The sequence below is a fragment of the Orbicella franksi genome, chromosome 13 (assembly GCF_964199315.1).
Source record: "Orbicella franksi chromosome 13, jaOrbFran1.1, whole genome shotgun sequence".
NCBI lineage: Eukaryota > Metazoa > Cnidaria > Anthozoa > Scleractinia > Merulinidae > Orbicella > Orbicella franksi.
The window spans coordinates 4,335,983-4,356,101 of record NC_138157.1 but is presented as its reverse complement, the minus strand read 5'-3'; the positions used below and the strand labels follow the sequence as shown (position 1 = coordinate 4,356,101).

The following is a 20,119-nucleotide window of genomic DNA, read 5'->3' as shown; positions in this document are numbered from 1 at the left end:
TAGTATCTTCACTGCGTGCAATGAAGATATGATTTTTTAGTAAAAGGAAAAATCCTGGTATTTCACTGGTGTTTATATAATAAAATGCAATATCAAATCATTTCAATAAGTACATTTTTACGTACTTTGTTATAACTATGCAAGAATGATGTACAATGCAATAATGAAAGTTGTTTTATTTATTTTTTCATTTAAATCTGCAGCATAAGATTTGAGTAGATGTGATCCAATTTTGATTTGTGGAAATTAGATTGGTTTGCTATCTTGATTGCCAAATCCTGTGCCAAGATGGACCTCTATTGCAATAGTCGTTTGTCATTATTTATTTATGTTAAATGAATTAATGTAAATTTTCAAAATAAATTTTCTTACAGATCTATGGCATACATTTCAATACAAACTAAATTAATCCACAGGTGCAAAATTCTACGCAGTAATGTCATGCATTATATACACTCTTTTCATAGAAAAATAACTCCTGACCAGCAAGTTTCTTTTCATTGAAACAGTGACTTGGGGGCTGATAAAATGATGATCAATGACATTACATGTTAAAATTCTGACAGTGAGGTGAGGACCTTCCTAAATTGCAACAAGGTAGAGAGTCTGAAATTCAGGCAGGATATACCCCCTCCCTTCCCAACAGGCCTCATGATCAAGAGAGGGTAACCACATAGCAGATTTTGGACCTCCAATATCTTAGTTAGCTTCAGTTAGAATTCATTAAATTGTAGAAACTAATAATAAGAAAATGCTAGAAAAGGAAAAATTAATGTTTGTTGAACATATAAGAAGAATCAAGATTACAATAATAGTTCACCTGCCGTCATGATAATAGTTTTACTGTCACTAAGATGTGTAGTATTGTACTGATGAATTTTAAAATATACATTCTGGTGGGAGCTTTGGCAGTGAAAATACTTTCAAGTTCTTAATATTATGGTTTTGTGGGTGTAGTCCCTGTGGCTTTAGTGGGTTATAGGTATTAGTTATATCTATTGTTTACTTAGCAGAGTTAAATTGTTATGGAATAAATTTGTGGAAAAATTGAATTTCTTTTAGTTCTAACTAGTTATAACTTGTTCAATAACATTAAACTTGAAACCAGTAACTGTTGGTCATTTGATTGACTTCTGTCAGGTCACACAAAAGTGAGTTATTATTCTGGTATCAGCTTTGTGATACCCCAAGTTTATGGGATTCATTGACTAAAATGAAAAATATCCTAAATAACAATATCTTTTCCAATATTTTCATTAACAAATTGAGGAAATTTGAAAATGAAAAAATTGAGGGGCTGAATTTTTTTTATTTCATCTGGTGCAGCTGCAGTAGAAAGCAAAGTGATATTTGCTTCCTGTGAAAAATTACAACATGCCATCCTCAACTTATTCCACGTTGCTGGTGGAGAATTGACCCATATTTTGTGTACGTGCAAAAATAACGTTGCATGATAGTTGCAGAATTCTTTTCACATTTCAGAATGCTTTGATTTGTTTGTAGTTCAATTAATGGTTGTGCATAAATTTTCTTCCAATCAAAACATAGCAAGGCCTCTCAAGCAAATTATCATTTGAAACAAATTTTGACCAACAGCCAAATTTGTCATTCCAACTGTGAACTTAACTAACTTAGTTACCAGCAATAACAATATTGAAATTGAACCTAATCCAAACGTTTTGAAAATGGGACCTTTTTGTACATGAAGTACTTGGAAGTCTTAACTGAAAAAAAATACAGGCAATTATTTTCCTCAGTCATCTTGCATATTGATTAAAATATTATGTATACTAATCAATATTCTTTTCAAACGTATGCAAGCACAAGAAGGCTCTGCTAAAATGTCCTTTATTCAAATCTCATGGTTACACTCAAGGCTCTGCTCAATCAGATTTGATGTATGAGTGGAAGTGAAATTAAATTTCTTTCTTTCATATTTTAAAAATTATTTTGTACTTTTTTTGTCCTTTTCTGGAATTGGAAAAATAATATAATGACAACAATAGATTCTAAACAATCTTATGCTATACGTAATAACAGTGCATAAATTATATAGCTGGAAGAGCTATCTCCACAAGCTATTTGACAATTTTGAACCCTGATTTTCGTTTCAAGGATCAAGTTATTTTAAAATCCTTCTTACAATAAGGATTACTATACACTAGGGAAAAGAAGGAAACTCCACAGGAAAGCAAGCCAGACCCTCCGCAAGAATATAAATAACACAGTTTTAAATATTTACAGTGGACTTAGACCCTACGCGATACGCCTAATCCCTCGGCGTCTTCGAATCTTATAATTTTGCAGTGAGGGTCAACAGCCTCTTTTACCGTGCAGTCCAACATGTTTCCCTAGCATCCTATTTCGCTTTTTATTTCGCTTGCTCCTAGAATTGTTTTGAAAATGAACCATGTTCTGTTTTTTCAAGTTCTTTCTGTTCGAGCGAATGCTGCTTTGAAGCGGCGGTTCCGTTTGCCTTCTCTTCTCAATTAAATCGAGCTGCTCTTGAAACTGTACCGTTCGGCGAGGTTCTCTCCTTTCTACCTGCTCTCCTTCGTTCCTTGGCGTGCTAGAACTCCTGGATGCAGATGAAATTGAAGAGGAATCTCGCCTCACACCTGGCCCGTACACAGACATACTAGGATGCTCAATGAGTAAATCTTCCATCGGGCTAGCTTCCAAAACTTCGGGGGAAAGCCCGCTCGCTTCGAAGCAAGGTGGTGGAGTAACATACCAGCTTTCTTCCAACTGCACTTGAGCCTTTAACTTGGAAACCTCCTTTTCTTTTCCAGCTGTAATACAAAACGATCAGTAATTTGAGCTCAACGCAATTTTCAGCGCAAACGATGAAATATGATGTAACGGTGGCGCAACCCAGTTTGCATAATGCCGTGACGAGAGTGAACGCGTTCAAAACAATTACCTGCTAAGAAGAAACTTGCTAAAATGGTACATTCACGAAACTAATCGGTGAAAAATAAATTTAAAAATGTACCCACTTTCGCTTTGAAGAACATGTCTGCGAGTTCAAGTGAAAATTCCTCAACAAAACACTTACCGAGTACTTTACTTTCGTGAACATCGACCAAAATCCAGTCCTCATCGCTTTGGGTGTCGTCTACAGTACAACCCGGCACAATTTGTTCGTCTGCATCACCCCAGATGTAGCTCGAAATCGTCGTCCACATTTTTAGAAATTCCCTTTAACCAGCGATTTCACCAACTTATAGCAGTAATTCCAAATTCACTGTGTCAAGAAACAAGCGGAAAAGCGTTGTTACGTAAAACCGATTTCAGTATACGTACCGGGAACAAGACGAACACAGCTGAAATACGAATTGTCGTCAAACGAAAACGTTTCAGATATAACAACTTCAATGTTTAGCCGTGAAAAACAACAACAACCTTACCTTTTGGTGTCAGTTTAAGTCAAGTTTCGAAGAGTCCGCCAAAATTCGTTTGGGTTCGAAAAAGATCTTCGGCTGAGGCAAATGCAAATTTTCTGTATTATAAACACCGGCAAAGAGTCTGGTATTTCCCTCCAAAATTCACTTGGCTGTGATAATGTTTATACGCTTATTTCGTTAAAAAGGGTGATGCAAGAGAGTCTCGCTACGAAGAGATGCTTGGAGGCTTTGAAAATTACGACCGAACAGACGCCGTTGGCAGAAATGCAAAGCTTGTCAGAAAAATAACGATTGGGAAAACTCAATGTTTTTGTTGACATTCTGTCAGGGCTGGTGACGTTACCAATCAAATTGACTTCTGTTTGCCATATATGGAAGACCACGCCATAGTGACAAGATATGCACGTGACCTTCTCGTGCAGCCGGCTCGTGCTATGCAATGGAGTATACTAGGACCGGACACGGGCCAGCGCTTCGCTCGAGAGAGCCCTCGGCCAAATATATTATTATATCGGGAGAAGAAAGCGAAAGCGTTCGATTTTTGACAAGTTCCATTGGAACTCTCAGATTCTAATAATGGGTGAAGTAGTGCAATATGTTTTCCAAGCGGAAAATGAAACATCCATTCCCGGCCCCGGGTTGTATTCCAAAATATTTCCTCGCATTCCAAGGCCCTTCCAAAGGTAATCAAGGATCCCCGGCAAGGATCAAAGTATAAAATCACCCAATCGGAACGTTGATTGCATATTTTCCTCTTATCTTCGCGCGGGCGGATTTTATTTATTTATTTATTTATTTATTTATTTATTTATTTATTTGCCAAATTCAAAATTAATTCAATGGACAAAATGGAATGGTGAAAACAAGAAGTACTCCTCAAAAAAGGGCGATTCTTTTTTCTTAGTGATTATTAATATCAAATAATTAAATCAAATTTTTTATAATATTGTAGCTTCGGACACTGAAAAAGTTGAAGTACTGAGCAATAACGAGTTACAACTGATCACAGGGAGCGCACAATCTTGTTGTGAGGAATGAAAAGAACGAAATAGTTTACCTTTGTCTCCGGCCAGTTGTCATCTCGTACGCGACATTACAGGGGAAACCTCTACCTACATGAGCCCACCTACCACAAAACACTGTAGCGCTAAAACCAGAAAATTTTTGCATAGCGCGAAAAGGCCTAGGTACGAATTTTGCAGGACATGTAGGTAGCGGGTCGCGTAAGAGATGACAATTGGAGGCAAAGGTAAACTATTTCATTTTTTTCATTCCTTACAACAAGATTGTGCGCTCCCTGTGAACGGATCAGGAACAGAAGCAGGAGCCTGATGGGTTCAGAAGCAGAACCAACAAGCTAAGGCTACGCCTAGAGTCATTGCGGACTTTTGCGGTATGCGGCCATATATGTCATGTGGATAAGGACAAAGGAGACTCGAAGGAGGCGGATATCGGATATGATGACTTTGTAACAACACCAGATGCGAAACATTGGCATGACGCTTAGTTTGATCGCGTTGAATTACGTACAATGACTTGAATCAACAAAATCGATTTCCCCCGCAATTGCACTATATACCGTGATGAATTTAGCCGAGATGATGTCAAATAAAACTCCTCTATCAGCTCCCTGCGGTGAAAATGAACAACCGGTACTGTGAGAGAACCTTGTCACTCACCTGTTTCTGTCTTTCTTTCCTTCTTCGTTTTTTTTTTTGGTTTTGTTTTGTTTTGTTTTTTTTGCACCATTCTAGGCGAGAGTCTATTCACAGTCTGCGGTTCGGTCCATGCAGTTTCAAAACAAAAAGGGAACTCAACCTGGTTTCCCCAATACGGACCTCACACTTGTTCAGTAACACACCTGATGACAAGAAGAAGCTAATTAGCTACCCGAGTTAGCTTGCCCGCTCTTTACCTGTTGTTTCTCGGAAGAAAATGGTGTTCTTTAAATATATGCCGGTCACTGGTGGCAAAAGTGGCAGATCCAGACCTTGAGCTAAGCGGGGGGAGGAGGGAGGGCGTTTTTTTGCTTGCCCTACTGGCTTTTCTTCCTTCTGCGATTTTTTTGTTTTTTTACCCAAAATAGGGGTGGGTGGGGGGGGGGGGGGGGGGGGCGAGATCTGCCACTGCAAATGTTGGTCTCGTTTTATTGTCTGTTTATAGACCGAGACGAAGGCGAGGTCCACAGACACACAGAAAAAGAACTTGGCCAAAATCGAGCCATCTTTAAAAACAGAGCAAGCTTGGTCATATTTCTTTTCTAATTTGCCTCTAATTATGCAACCATCAACCGTGACCATCAACTATAACCATCTTTGATTTTAAAAAAATTCATGAAGCTATTTCCTATTTTACCTTATTAAGTTAGTTCTATCAATTGTTTCATGGTCTCTTGATTGTTTTCATTGGTACAAAATAGAAACATCAAGTATGCAGTGCTCAAACTCTCAGCCAATCACGTCAAGCTGAATCGACTTACCACAAAAACTTCCGTAACCACCTAAACTTGGAATGGGCTGTCTGTGTGCAATACACATCAACCTCGGTTGAAAGTCCTTGAAATTGAAACCGGTAGAGGTGCCGTGTCTTGAAATGGCGTGTAAGCAAGTTTTACAACATAAAAGGTTTATTCAATGGTTCTTTCAATGGTGAAGCCTTGTTGTTTGGAATGGCAATAAAAAGACATTTTTTAAAAAAACTCTTGAAAGCAGCGGATGTATGCAGATAAACCTTCCCAAGATGCTTTGCTGTTACCAGTAGCTGCACGTAGCACTTGCGTCTGTGTTTGGCAATCGACTGGAAGTCGTAGTGTTGAAATATGCAGTCTTCAGTGGAATCTTCTGGCTATTTTGAGAATTTCAGTAGTGATTTGGACGATTACGATTTAGAGGAGGATGATTTCTTCTCGTCGAACATCTCTTTTAACGGGCGGCTAGTTATTTCAGGAGAACCAAGTGTTTGGCCAGTGCTGGGAACTGGAGGTAAATACAAAACTACAGGATTACTTATGATCTGAACTTATATTGGCCTTAGACGTGTATTCACTAAGTTAATATTTCTAAAAGCGTAATCTCTGTGTAGAAAGCTTTCATCTAATTCAGTGTCGGTGTATGTATCTAGCCAAATGTCATACAACTAACTACTACAAGTTGTACACCGAAGCGGAAACTTTGGCAAGTTATTTTTTTCCTGTTCTTCCCATATTTTGAAGCGTTCTTCAGAAATTAAATTGATCCGGAAACGTGGGCTCTGGGATCACAGAAATGCTTTCTTGAATTTGGTAGCATCATTTTTTGTGGTGTTGCCAAAAAATTTGATTATGGCAATGTTCTCGACAGCAATCGTAATGAAGGAGGTGTAGTCACGCTAATTAAGAATTGAGAAGTCATTGATTCGTCATATTGAATCAAAGTGTCCCTTATAATCAACCGCATAGTTTAGAGTCTCATCTTCATGTTGAAAGAGGTGTACATCCTAATTAAGAATACGTACATTAGTGTGCAGTGGCAAGAGAAGCTTTCTGACCGGCGACATTTAACAATTATTGGACAAGGTTGAGCATAATATCATGATCCGTCAGTGGTGCACAGATCAATTACTCGCCGAAGGCTTTAGCAAATAGTTGATCTGCGAGACACTGACAAATCACGATATTTTGGTATAACCAAGTTCAATAATTTTTTTATCATTTGATTCTCTAGAAGTTTGTTTTCATATTTAATCACTCTCTGACAGTTCGAGGAAGTGAACAGAATATTGTTTGCAGCAAAACAAATTTGGATGGACAAGTATTCAGTCATGTGTAGACCATTATTTGTAGGCAGTTATTTGCAGGTCACTTGGAGGGCTATTGGCCAATGAAAAGGGAAAAATGCAGATTTCAGATTTCAGATACAGTGGAACCCTGTTAATACGGACACCAAAGGGACATGATAAAGTGTCCGCATTATCCGGGTGTCTGTATCAAGCAGGCTAATTTAAGAGAAAATATATGAGCTCTTTAGTTGTTGGGACAAAGAAAACTGTCCATTAGAAGCAGGTGTCCATATTAAGCGGGTGTCCGTAGAGCAGGGTTTCATTGTATTAGTTTTGTTGTTTTTTTGCACTTTTTACATATTGTTAACAATCAATCTATAAATATTACATAATAACAACTCTGAAATAAAAATTACAATAAATAGAAAGTGAAAATGTGTGCAGTGACCAAAGTAGCTAGGGCTTTTAGGTTGGTCACTACCACGTTTTGTTAACTGGCATAGTCAATAAGCTCATATAAGTACATAAATAAATAAAAAAAAAAAAAAACAGTACAAAGTGTATTATATAAATTACTTATTATAATCCAGGTGATGATATCAACAGAAGGTATGACTACTATATTATATTGGTTAATATAATATTATATTATATTGTTATTACATTAACGCTCTGGTTCTACTATTGAACACTCTATCAGCAGGCGTGCAAATCAAATGGTAAATTACTTATTAGATATATAAAAATTTATATGTAGAAAACAATAGGGCATGAAAGAGGTACTTGTTAAAGGATGATAATCTTTAGACAGCAACTTTGAAGCCAATGAAATGACGATGAATAACAACACTTGTGTCAAAATTGTTACACTTATGGTGCAGTTTAAATTTTTCAAACCAGTTTGGTTTTTATTGTCTTTTGTTTCAGATAATGATTCTGTAACGAATACGAGATAATGAAAAAATTATAAAAATCAACCTGGTTTGAACATTTTGAACCAAAGATAATTTTAGCTGCAGGCGTACACCTAGTTGTGTCTAGTGATTGAAATTGGAGATGCCAGCGTTATGAGCCACTAGTCTTCAATGCAATCACCACATTGCCTTTAGCTTACTTCAAATATTTATTTAAATGTAGGAAGAAACTTTCTGATTGTAGTCACTATTTTTTGTCTGGTTTCAGGGAGAGGCACTGTATTCTTGCCAGAGGATACCAGCAGTGATTGTGAAGATGAGGATCAAACAGATAGTATTTGTAGAGGCCATGGGATATCTGTTGGTGCTGACCCACGGAATATCAAGTTTGAAGTCTTCTCAACTAGGATACGTGAAGGGAAACGCAAACAATCTGTGGTGAGTCCTGGGCTAACCTTAGACCAATACAAATATTCATAGCTGGTAGATCATGTTGTGTTTTCAGCTTCTAACAAACATAAGAGTCAACTGTAACACTGTTCACCAATTAAGCTTGCTCATGAATTCCCCTAGAAATGAACAGATGTAAGTTTCAATCTTTTTATGAACCTGTTACTGAACGAGTTTGAGGGCCATACTGGGGAATGTTGGCCTGACGTCATGGTGGTACAGACCAAGCATAGTGAGGTCCATACAAAAATGACCATGGCCACAATTCTATGTAGAACAGCTCGATTAAGCTAGATTAGTATACTAAGTATGGTAGTTTATTACATGGCACTTGAATTTGAATTTCCCAGCTTTCAAAGACAATTCATACATGACTTATGACCATTTCCATGGAGACAGTCCATGTGGGAAAATCCTGACCAAGAAAGAACCAATTGATATGCTCAGATTTACCTGAGACTACCTTGCCATATAATAGTACTTTATATAAAGGATAAAGCCTAACATTATTCATTGTTTTGAATTATAGTTTTGGGTCTTGCATGCGTAATGGCCAACTTGCTTAAGAGGCCCTGCGCCTAAGAAACAACTGATGATTTCCGGCTAAAAAATAAAATCAGCCGATTTTTATCTCCCAAGCAGAGGTTACCGAATACTATTTAAAAATGAATTTCTTTTGTTTCAGTTTCGCTTTAAACCAAAAATATCGAGCCACAAACTTTTTCCGTCTGATGGCAGCAAAATCAGGCCGAAAATAAGCCCCCGCAAAAAACTGTTCAGAAATTACTATCGCAACGCAAAATAATGAGAAAACTACACAGTGTTGAAGAAAAAGGCCTTTTAATGCAATATCATTCGATAAACATCAAAAAACTGCCGAAGCAATTAAAAAATAAAGTTTCAAATAATGCATACTAAATTAGATGGAGCATTGGAGCTGATTTTAAAATAATTATTTCTCAAAAGTTCAACGCTTTTGAAAGCAATCACAGTGATGAATCAGACATTGGAGGGATATACATTACGTTTCTGGAAAAACATTTTTTGGCCAAGGTATATTGACTTTGCACAAAGCATTCAAAGTTACCGTGTTTACCGTTATCCTGCTACTTCGGCGAAGCACTTCTCTTTGCCAATACGGCCGTGGATAGCGTGGTAAACGCCACTTTAAACCTTGCTAGGCATTCAAAGACCATCCTAAGTAGTAGGATGTAGAATTAAAAGAGAAAGGAAGATGAAAAATATGCAGAAAAAGAAAATAAAAACTCGACATTACCATCTGCTAACGAAAGTTGAATCTGGAAAATGTTGTGGCGTGACAGCGGCCATTGACGTCATTTGTATAAATAGCGACGGAATCCAAACGAATGCACAAATAGGAAAACAATTTTTCCCGGCCAGAAAACGTTTAGTGGAACAATGTTATGTTGTTTTTCACAAATGATGGTCACTGAAAAAGAAATACTTCCCCAACCGCCACACCGTTTTGGCTGCAGCGTGATCTGAGTTATGGGGTCGCAACTGGATCCCTAGCCGCTGACCACCCGAAGGACATTGCAGACTCGTCTTCCCACGCTCTTGCGACTTGACGTGACAAATGACGTCAATGGCCGCTGTCACGCACGACATTTTCCAGATTGAACTTTCGTTAGCAGATGGTAATTTCGAATTATTTTCTTTTTCTGCGTATTTTTCATCTTCCTTTCTCTTTTAATTCTTCGTTCTTCTACTCAGGATGGTCTTTGAATGCCTAGCAAGGTTTAAAGTGGCGTTTACCACGCTATCCACGGCCGTATTGGCAAAAGAGAAGTGTTTCGCCGAAGTAGCAGGATAACGGTAAACACAGTAACTTTGAACGCTTTGTACAAAGTCAATATACTTTGGCCGAAAAATGTTTCTCCAGAAACGTAATGTATATCCCTCCAATGTCTAATTCATCACTGTGATTGCTTTCAAAAGCGTTGAACTTTTGAGAAATAATTATTTTAAAATCAGTTCCAACACTCCATCTAATTTAGTATGCAATATTTGAAACTTTATTTGTTTATCGCTTCGGCAGTTTTTTGATGTTTATCGAATGATATTGCATTAAAAGACCTTTTTCTTCAACACTGTGTAGTTTTCTCATTATTTTGCGTTGCGATAGTAATTTCTGAACAGTTTTTTGCGGGGGCTTATTTTCGGCCTGATTTTGCTGCTATCAGACGGAAAAAGTTTGTGGCTCGATATTTTTGGTTTAAAGCGAAACTGAAACAAAAGAAATTCATTTTTAAATAGTATTCGGTAACCTCTGCTTGGGAGATAAACATCGGCCGATTTTATTTTTTAGCCGGAAATCATCGGTCGTTTCTTAGGCGCAGGGCCTCTTAAAACAGTTGCAGGCAATAACTAACATTATTATATGGCGCGCTCTGATTGGTTAATTGTCACTGAATTGTAGGGCATTATTCTCCCATAATGCCCACGGGCCGATTACAGATTATGCAAATTAGGAAGAGCCCGGTTCTGAAAATTCAAGCGCATTGAAGCGGTGAAAGCCGATTAAAATCAGTACGAGAATATCAGTAGCTAAAAGTTTAGAGATATTTCTCTAATAAAATTTATATAGATGACTTACCAGTCGGTAACCTTGGCGGGCACTAGTGAAAAACAATCAAAGTTTGCCTAGTCTTAAGTAAAGCTAAAATCGCTAAGTAAAAAACACCATCGGCAGATCTGCCATGCATCCTGAGCAGAACACCACAAAGAAACTTATAAGTTATCATCTTAGTCACAGCAATTACCGAAGTATTGAACTCCGTCAAAGTTCTCGTCAAATAGATTCCCTCGCTTTGACACAAGCAAGTGTAAATCAGCTTCCAGGATCATCAGATGTAAACAATCGGGCGGTTTCTGTCGGTAGCAGTGTTTCTGATAACTGCAGACGTTCACAAGGCTTGAAATGTTCATCCATAAATCCCAGAATGAAGAAGGCGAAGATATATTGTCGAAAGTGAATGCGAAGATCGAGTTAAGCTTATTTTGAGCAGTGCATTCTGAAGCATTAGTATTTTCTTTCACCGAAAGACGGTTGGTTTGGACAATTTTGAAGCACTTGCTGTCTTTTCTATATGCGTTGACGTTTCGCCCCAAAAGTCGGAAAAACTTCCCCATCAACTTGTGATACCACAATACTAAAATACGTTTTTGAGGCTGTGACAGTGACTTTTCCGTAAAGAAATGAGTGTTTTTAACGGAATACGTAATACAGTGGTGAAATTCACTGACTGTGTAGTTTTGTCCTAGGTTTGAGACGATGAGTGAATCGGTAAATGCGCACATCACCGGATGTAAATTGACGACTTCCCCTCGAATGATTTTTCTCTTTATTGATGAGCCATATAATAAACAACTTAATAACCTCGACCGTTCGGTCGTTACGGGAAAATCTCAAACCTCGGCCTACCATATTGACCTTGCTATCGCTCGGTCAATACGGCAAGGCCTCAGTTTGAGATTTTCCCGTAACGAACTCACTCTCGGTTATTAAGTAGTTAGTACTGCATTTAATCATATCAAGTTTTAGATCTTGATGTTGTTGGAAAGTAGTGAAAATTTTGTTTCAGTTAGTGCATGTTCTGGACAGCTCTTTTTGGACAACCCCTTGTAACCTTGTCTGGTCCTGCACATCTCAACTTGCAGTATTTTGTCCATAGGATTCTGTTATCAGGGCCAGGGCACTGTATTAAGTTTTGATTCACCTGTAGCCTTGATCTTCACACCTGTAACAAATTTGTTCTGTTATGTGTGAATTGTAGCAACTTTTGACAATACCTGTAACAACAATGGCACATCAAGCATGCTCAGCCATAACTGGTGCTATGGGTTACGGCCCTTAATGACGGCCTTGAGGGCTATATGGTGGCATGATAAACATTTGCCGGAGATAAGTAAGCCAGTGGTATAGACTGCATGCTTGCAAGTGAGACATTTTGTTTAGTTGCCTGGTTAAGTCATGTAAGGTACAGTAGGACATCATTGCTCCAAAAAAGTTTTGTTTTTAATTACTGAAATTTCCTTTTCAGTTTTACTCTCTTATGGTGCTGAGAACAGATGGTATTGATCTGGATAAAGCTATAATAGAAAGACGGTATTCTGACTTCGCAGCTTTACACAAAGCACTAAAAAAAGACCATCCTAGCTTGCTGGAGAAGGTGACCTTCCCTGGAAAAGTCTTTGGTCAGAAAAGCAATTTAAATCCTGAAGTGATTGAAGCCAGGCGGTCTGCATTTGAGTCTTTTTTACAAAAGATCTATCACCATAAAGAAGTTTGTCTTCATCCAGGATTTCGAGAATTTTTCTTTCTGCCAGAATTACGGGAGGCCACAGAAAATCTGAAAGGTGGTGAACTGAAGCGCAGCTTGAAACTTTTACTGAACAGTCTGCATCTACAGGTGAAGTTGTGTGATCAAGTGAGAGAGATCATTGCAACCCTGTCTGCAATTGTTGTTGTACATGAGGCTCAAAGCAAATTTGAGGAGGCTGAGTGTTATGCAAATGTTGCACTAGAATTAATCCAGGAGGCGAATTTCTCTTCTTATTTGATCCCCTTGATGGACACAGCAGTGAAACTAAAGCGGAAACTGCAAAAAGACAAGAAAGCATTAGAGAAACGTTTGGCTCAGGCTCAAAGAACGAGTGGGATAGATGTTGATTGTGCCTTCACTCTGCGAGAACTTGCTGTTACAAGATTTGACAAGTAAAACTTGCTCTATGTAACTGCACAATAGTAAGACATGACAAAACTGTCAAACAGGCAGTTGATAAGAATGTAAAAAAAAGTGAATCAGGGAATATGGGCAAAATACTTTTAGTTTCATAGCCATGCACTTTCTTTACAAATATGCTTTAAATTTATTTCCCACTGACTTCTCTCTTGGCAATAGCCCATAATTTGCATGAGATAAAATCTCAACAAAAGATAACCTTTGATGACTGATGAATTATTGACAAAGTGACCTTTAGCTGAGAGTATTAAAAAGGGAATGTGGGTTAAGCAAGTTTTGGCAGTAATTTTAACACCAAAAATAGGACAAAAGAAATTTGGTTTGAAGTTCATAATTAAGCGGGCATAATTTAGCGGGCATATGGGGCATTCTGAAGTTCAGACAAGTGGCGTGGCAACCCTCCCCCTGGACTGTTGTTTATTATGTGAACCAGTGTTATTTTAAATGACGAGGCTATAAATTTGGCAAGGGAATTTGCAGACATTTTCCTTTAGTGGTTCCTCCAATTTGTTAGTTTCAATAGCAGTATAATAATTAATATGTAGAAATATATAATAATTTGACCGTTTTGATAGTCCATAACATAGAAATTACAGGGTTTAGTAGATTGTTTTTAATTTAAATATTTTTGATACAAAATTTTTATTTATTTTATTTACTGAAAGTCTAGAAATTGGTTTTCATGCTAATTACCGATATGATTAAAAAAAAAAATGTGAATTTTGATGGATATGCACAATGCATAAGTTGTGTTTTTTGCTAGGTAGGTCATATTTGTATAAATACAGCCTCAGTACTTGTTGAGCGGGTGCTATAGTCATCCCATAAGATGGGGTTAACACAATATGATACATTAGATCTCTAGGAGTTAGGTATGTTTGCCTCATCAGAAGTTCACACCGTTAAAAACATTGTGTGTACACTATTCAACATATTCTATTTTTATATACAAAGCAATAATTGCTTTTAATTATTATTTTTGATATTTTTGGCATTACATCTTTGATTCAAAGAGCTTAGGCCCAGGTCAAGCATCAAACTTTACATGAGATGAACTAAATTGCAATTGAATTGATCCAAATGGGTAAAGCTCAACCATTGGGTCAAATGCCGAACTTAATTCAAATTTAGATGAGTCAATACATTCTGTCATCTGCTTTAGACGGATAGAACCTGATAATAGATATAAATTTAGTTGGGCGAACTAAGTTGAGTTAAACGTTGTCGTGAACTTAATTCGCTCAGTTTAGTTTGTCTCATGCGAAGTCCAATGTTTGACCTGGACCTTAGGGTGTTAGACACACAGTGGTCAAAAAGAATGTTTGATGTGTGACATCTTCATGCAGTTCAACTGCTGTCCCATCCTTGGGTGCTGTTGCATTTTGTGGATGAAGACTAGGAAGTGTAGGTCGTGATGTTATGGGAAAACTCAAACCACTTCTCCCTTCCCATCAGCTACAGTTGCAAGACATGTCTGCCCTGCGTGTACTAAGAATTATCATGGGGCAACTGCTGGGAATGAGACGGTATTGCCTGTACATAGTATAAAATAGTTTTACACTGTTATTTAACAAATATTTGAATTCATATGAGGGAGTATGGGTAATAAATAGGACATAGTTGAAAACATGAGAGAAACTTTAATAGGAAGCACAAACTGTAGGAGACTTTTGTCTACATTTTTTGAGTGTTTTTAAATAACTCATGTTCAATAGCTGTTTAAATAATTTGTCAAATTATTCTCACATTTGATTTGTTATCTATTAAACAAGAAGATTCCTTGTTTTCGTGTGTCTGTTCAGTAATTGATCACGGAAGATGTCAAAATGTGGTAAGAACATGAGTGATACACTTGGCTATCGCCTCATGTTCAACTTTTTTGTTCTTATCACATTTTTGAATTCTGAATTACTGAACAGACACAAAGCAACATGGAAACGTTTTCTAAAAAAACTCATGCTTTGGCATCTTTTTAATGTTTTGTATTTTGGTATTTAGGCACACGAAACCATAAAAATCATAAAACATTGTTTTCTTTGTTTTGTAAGGGAATTAAACATAGCTTTTTTAGCACGTCAGGGTGTTTTATGTTCACTTCTATCAACGTTCTGCTAAGTTCTGTTTTTTTAAAATATCGAGGACAAAGCTACACTGAAGATTTCCAGTGACTAATTTTTTTTTGCCTCGCCGTTTTCTTGCTGCTCCCTAACCGGACGCCTGGGATGGAAGATCAGACTTGAGACAAATTTCTGGATTTACTCGCTTCTATGTGTGATTAACCCTTAGCTACCAGCAGCTACCAGTTTCAAACCACAGACGAATTGCGGAATACCCTACAGACATCAAAATCAGCGAAAAAAAGCGATGGATAAACAATGCCCTCTGGAAGTAAGATAAGGCATTTTGATTTTGATCGTCTATCTCCTAAAACCTATGGTAAACATTCCCTTACGAAGTGTTGTATTTTTTCCTTGACTGTTCAGTAGGCAAATTGGTCATCGTTAACATCTTGAACTTGGGTTGCCTGTGGTTTACCTACCTTCCCATGTTGCTTTGAGTGCGACAACAGTTGTGTTTATAAACGCTTGAGAGATTCTGGAGGCCGTGGTGTGATTACAGTTTCACTAGAGAAATGCGGTGTGATGGGTTCGTCTTGGTATTTTGACGAGACTACTGATGATCCTGGACAATCTCCACTCGACAACATATCTTTCAATGGACAACTTGTCAATGCTGTGGGACGAATGATCTATGCCGGTAAGGTTACAAATAGCCACCGTTAGGACTTTTCAGACAATTAGGACTAGCTTGCTCCATGCCTAAACCAAAGTTTACATTAATTTGAGTCAAAAGCCGATGTATAAGTTTAACTAGTAGTAGTAGTAACAATCTTTAGTAGTTTCCATATATAATGGAGGACGATTATTGTAGGGAAGGTGTTGGTTCTTGTTGTCGTGCTTGCTGTCACAGAACGTGCACGTAGAATTCGAAGTTGATCGCGACAGACATGAGAAGGAAATGATTCGTTTTAATAATGTAAGTTAAGTTTATAAGCTTATTTCAAATCTGCACGATAGCTTTTCATATATATATAATGGAGGACGATTATTGTAGGGAAGGTGTTGGTTCTTGTTGTCGTGCTTGCTGTCACAGAACGTGCACATAGAATTCCAAGTTGATCGCGACAGACATGAGAAGGAAATGATTCGTTTTAATAATGTAAGTTAAGTTTATAAGGTTATTGCAAATCTGCACGATAGCCAACACAGATTTTTATACTATTCTTTTGTTGACTGTCGGAGATATCTGATCTGTAAGTTACAGGATTATTAAGATTTTGTGAATGTTTGAAAACTGAAAGATGTTTAAATTTTATTTGAGTGACCATGTTTGGTAGATGACAGTTCTAGTTCAATAATTTCCTGAAATTAATTTATTTCATTTTCAAAATAACCTTTTTTTTTACCAAATTAGTGAAAAATAGTGGTTATATTCCGTCTGGCAAACTTGTAGAAACAGTACGAGACTTACAGCAGGTACTAAATTTAGGAGAATCTTTCCCCAAGTTGTTGTCTACATTTTTTAGCCTCATTTTGTGGTTCCAGAAAATATCCATATGCAACCTATATGGACATGAAAGGTTATTGAAAATTCTGGGGGGAGGGGGGGAGGTAGGGGGCACTCTCCCTAAGCTGTCAGTATATTTCTGTTATTGGTGTTCAAACATAGAGGATATTACACAGTGGCGAGAAGATATTAATTGTATGTTCGAGTGGCAAGAGCAATGTCTCACGAGTGAGCGCAGCAAAAGAGTGAGACATTGTTCTTGCCACGAGAACATAAAATTCATATCTTTGAGCTAACATGTAAATTATGTTCTTTTTATTATATAGAAGATGTTTCGATGATACATCAACGAATTTAAGTACAATTTAAGAGACAAACTTGATATCAGTGAAATCATTGATATCTTCACTAGTGAGGATGTGGAAAGTACGCCACTCAAGTCCCGGATGTGGTTTCATATGAATTTTACGAGTGGTGTATTTCCCAGTGAAACACTTGTGTCTATATAATAAAATTAGTTACGTAATGTTCAGTTGAATTGTTAAACTAGGATTGAAATTCAACGTGCAAACATAAACACAAATTTTGAAAACTGCGCTGGAATATTAGCTGGGGTACATGTGACATTTTCTAGTTTAGGCTGCATCACATCGAACCTCCTAGGGAAACAAAAATTGATTTGAAAAATTGGATAGTTCAAGAAATCGGGAGGTTAAATTGCTGTGTTCAACTGAGGAGAGGGAAATGACTTTTGGTTTGAGTTATCGTGAGGTTTGAGAAAATGAGGGCTCGAGAAATCAAGATTCCACTGTACTTCATGGGTTATAAAGGCTGTGATGCAGTCCAATGTTTCAGTAAAGTACATGTATCTGTGGAAACAAGAGAGGAGTATTAGTAGCATTTTGGTTTTATTGACACTCTCTTTGTTTGTTTACAGAAAAGGGTGTTGTATACGTGGATTCAGACAATGAGGCGGAGGATCTTGATACTCTGGACAGCACTTGCAGAGGCCATGGAATATCGGTCTTTAGTGATCCTCAAAATACAACATTTCAAATTGTTTCAACCAGGATTCACAACGAAGGCAAGCATGTGGTAAGAGGTGTAGTAAAATTATATGCTATCAGCAAAAAATATAATCATCAACTTAACAGTAGCAGAAGGGATGATGAATGGTAAATCCAAGGCTAATAATATTGAGATGCCAAGACTTTTGTTTCAGTATCTGAGATGTCTCAAGTGACTCACCACAAAAGATTCCATGATTTTGAGATCAGATCAAAGTAAATATAGAGACCTACATGTACAGTTTTCGAGGTACCTTTCACCACCCCTAGAAGAGCATGTCTGAAATGGGGAAAAATGAGTCAACATCAGATTCAAGAGAGATTTTTTTGTCAACACCAGAAACATGTGCATCATTTTAAAATAGCAGCTGTTGTGGAGAAGGTTTTCCAGTTTGGTTTGACTTTGGGTGTAAAGTAATTAATAAGAGCTATTTAATTACATATTTTTGACAAAATAATATACATGTATGCATACACACTTCTTGGATCGTCACTAGATATCATAAAGGGGTGGGGTGGTTTTAAAACCTGAAAGACTAAAAAGGGATGAAAAGTGTATTAATTGATAGAATAAAAATCTCAATTGGCATTTCCAGATGAAATTGGGGTTGGGGGTTCAAGCCAAAGAATAGTCCATGGTAGGGCTTGGATATGTTCTGGACCAGTACATGTACATATTGTAATTCATTTAAAAGCACTTTTGGGAAAATACGAATACTGAAAATACTAATTTCATGTTTCACATTCAAACACTTTTAGATTTACTGTCTAATGGTTTTGAGAACAGACCATGTTGACACAGAGAAAGTAATGGTGGAAAGAAGGTACTCAGATTTTGCAGCTCTCTACAAAGCAATCAAGAAAGACCATCCCTTTTTAATAAAAGATGTTGACTTCCCTGGAAAAGTACTTTTTCAAAAAAAGAACCTGAATCCTGAATTAACTGAATCTAGACGCATTGCCTTTCAGGCATTTCTACAGACAATTTACAAATACGCAGAAGTGCGTCAACATCAAGCTTTCAAAGAATTCTTCTATCTTCCAGGATTACGAGAAGCAACAGATAATCTGAAAAGTGGTGAACTGGAAAATAGCTTAGAACTATTTCTAAACAGTCTGCATCTTCAAGTTAAGTTGTGTGACAAAGGGAGAGAGATCATTGCTACTTTAGGTGCAATTGTTGACGTACTTGAGGCTCAAGGTAAACTCGAAGATGCTGAGCGTTATGCAACAGCAGCCCTTGAATTACATGTAGCCCAAAATGATTACTTGTGCCCCCATGTGATTCCCTTGTTGGACACGGTGGCAAGGTTAAGATGGAAACTGCAAATGGACAAGAGAACTATAGAAAGGCATTTAAAACATGTTCAAAAAATGAGTGGGATAGAGACAGACCAGGCTTTTACACTTCGAGAACTTGCAGTTACAAGATTTGACAAGGAGAAGTAGAAGTGCCAATATCATCATCCTTTACAACAACAACTTGATCTGTTTTGGACAAGAAAACTAGGGCAATATGCATGTCTTATGACAAAATTGGAACACCTTTCAGTTTTATTACTGGCGTATGGATTGTTTAATCTCCAGCTCAACTCTGATTGGTTGCGACAAGAATATAAATTTTCCAGCAGGAATTTCATTTTTGGGGTTTTCAGTTTGAGCTGAAGATTCTCTAAGGTAGTATGGTAGGTTATTTGAGTTATTAGCCTTTAGATACACCATCCCATTCAACCATCGCAATCTGTTCACTTACTCACTAACTTAAAATAAAATTATTTAAAATAAAATTCTGCTATAATTTATTCTTGTTGATTGAGGGCATCTAGCTCTTCTATGCTGGATAATTAATTTATACAGTAAGAAGTTGTGATGTCATATTTAAACATTGAGATTTGTAGCAGTGAATCTAGTTTATGCATGATAGTTTATTGTTAAGGACTCAGTTTGAGTTATCTGCTTTGGCCGTTAGGCTTCTACAAGTAGAGCATATCAACTTTCTGAGGCTTGAAAATCCTTGCTATCATGCCCAATCTCATCTAATAAATGCATTACATAATACCAGCATTTATACCATGCCATACAGGAAAGCCTTTGTATTATATTATTTGATGGTGTTACATCCAACCTTCCTATCATGCCTGCGTGTATGTCACATGTAATTGTATTGGTCACTGTATTTTCTATGGCATGGT

At 37.3% G+C, this 20,119-nt stretch overlaps 3 protein-coding genes across 3 annotated transcripts; 2 read left to right on the top strand and 1 right to left on the bottom strand.

The window, feature by feature from the left end:
- Positions 1-954: 954 nt before the first annotated feature.
- LOC145465899 (uncharacterized) lies at positions 955-4,281 on the bottom strand. Its single transcript, XM_081449662.1, has 3 exons — positions 3,411-4,281; positions 3,059-3,247; positions 955-2,792 (listed from the first exon to the last, which is right to left on the bottom strand). Exons 2-3 carry the CDS (start codon positions 3,186-3,188, stop codon positions 2,314-2,316), a joined length of 609 nt encoding a protein of 202 aa, XP_081305788.1. The 5' UTR covers positions 3,189-3,247; positions 3,411-4,281; the 3' UTR covers positions 955-2,313.
- A 1,850-nt stretch (positions 4,282-6,131) lies between these two features.
- LOC145465260 (sorting nexin-20-like) lies at positions 6,132-15,366 on the top strand. The gene is made up of 3 exons (XM_081449038.1): positions 6,132-6,388; positions 8,346-8,515; positions 12,592-15,366. Exons 1-3 carry the CDS (start codon positions 6,226-6,228, stop codon positions 13,267-13,269), a joined length of 1,011 nt encoding a protein of 336 aa, XP_081305164.1. The 5' UTR covers positions 6,132-6,225; the 3' UTR covers positions 13,270-15,366.
- A 69-nt stretch (positions 15,367-15,435) lies between these two features.
- LOC145465261 (sorting nexin-20-like) lies at positions 15,436-19,638 on the top strand. The gene is made up of 3 exons (XM_081449039.1): positions 15,436-16,050; positions 17,798-17,955; positions 18,687-19,638. The coding sequence occupies exons 1-3, from the start codon at positions 15,936-15,938 to the stop codon at positions 19,374-19,376; spliced, it is 963 nt and encodes a 320-aa protein (XP_081305165.1). The 5' UTR covers positions 15,436-15,935; the 3' UTR covers positions 19,377-19,638.
- The last annotated feature ends 481 nt before the right edge of the window (positions 19,639-20,119 follow it).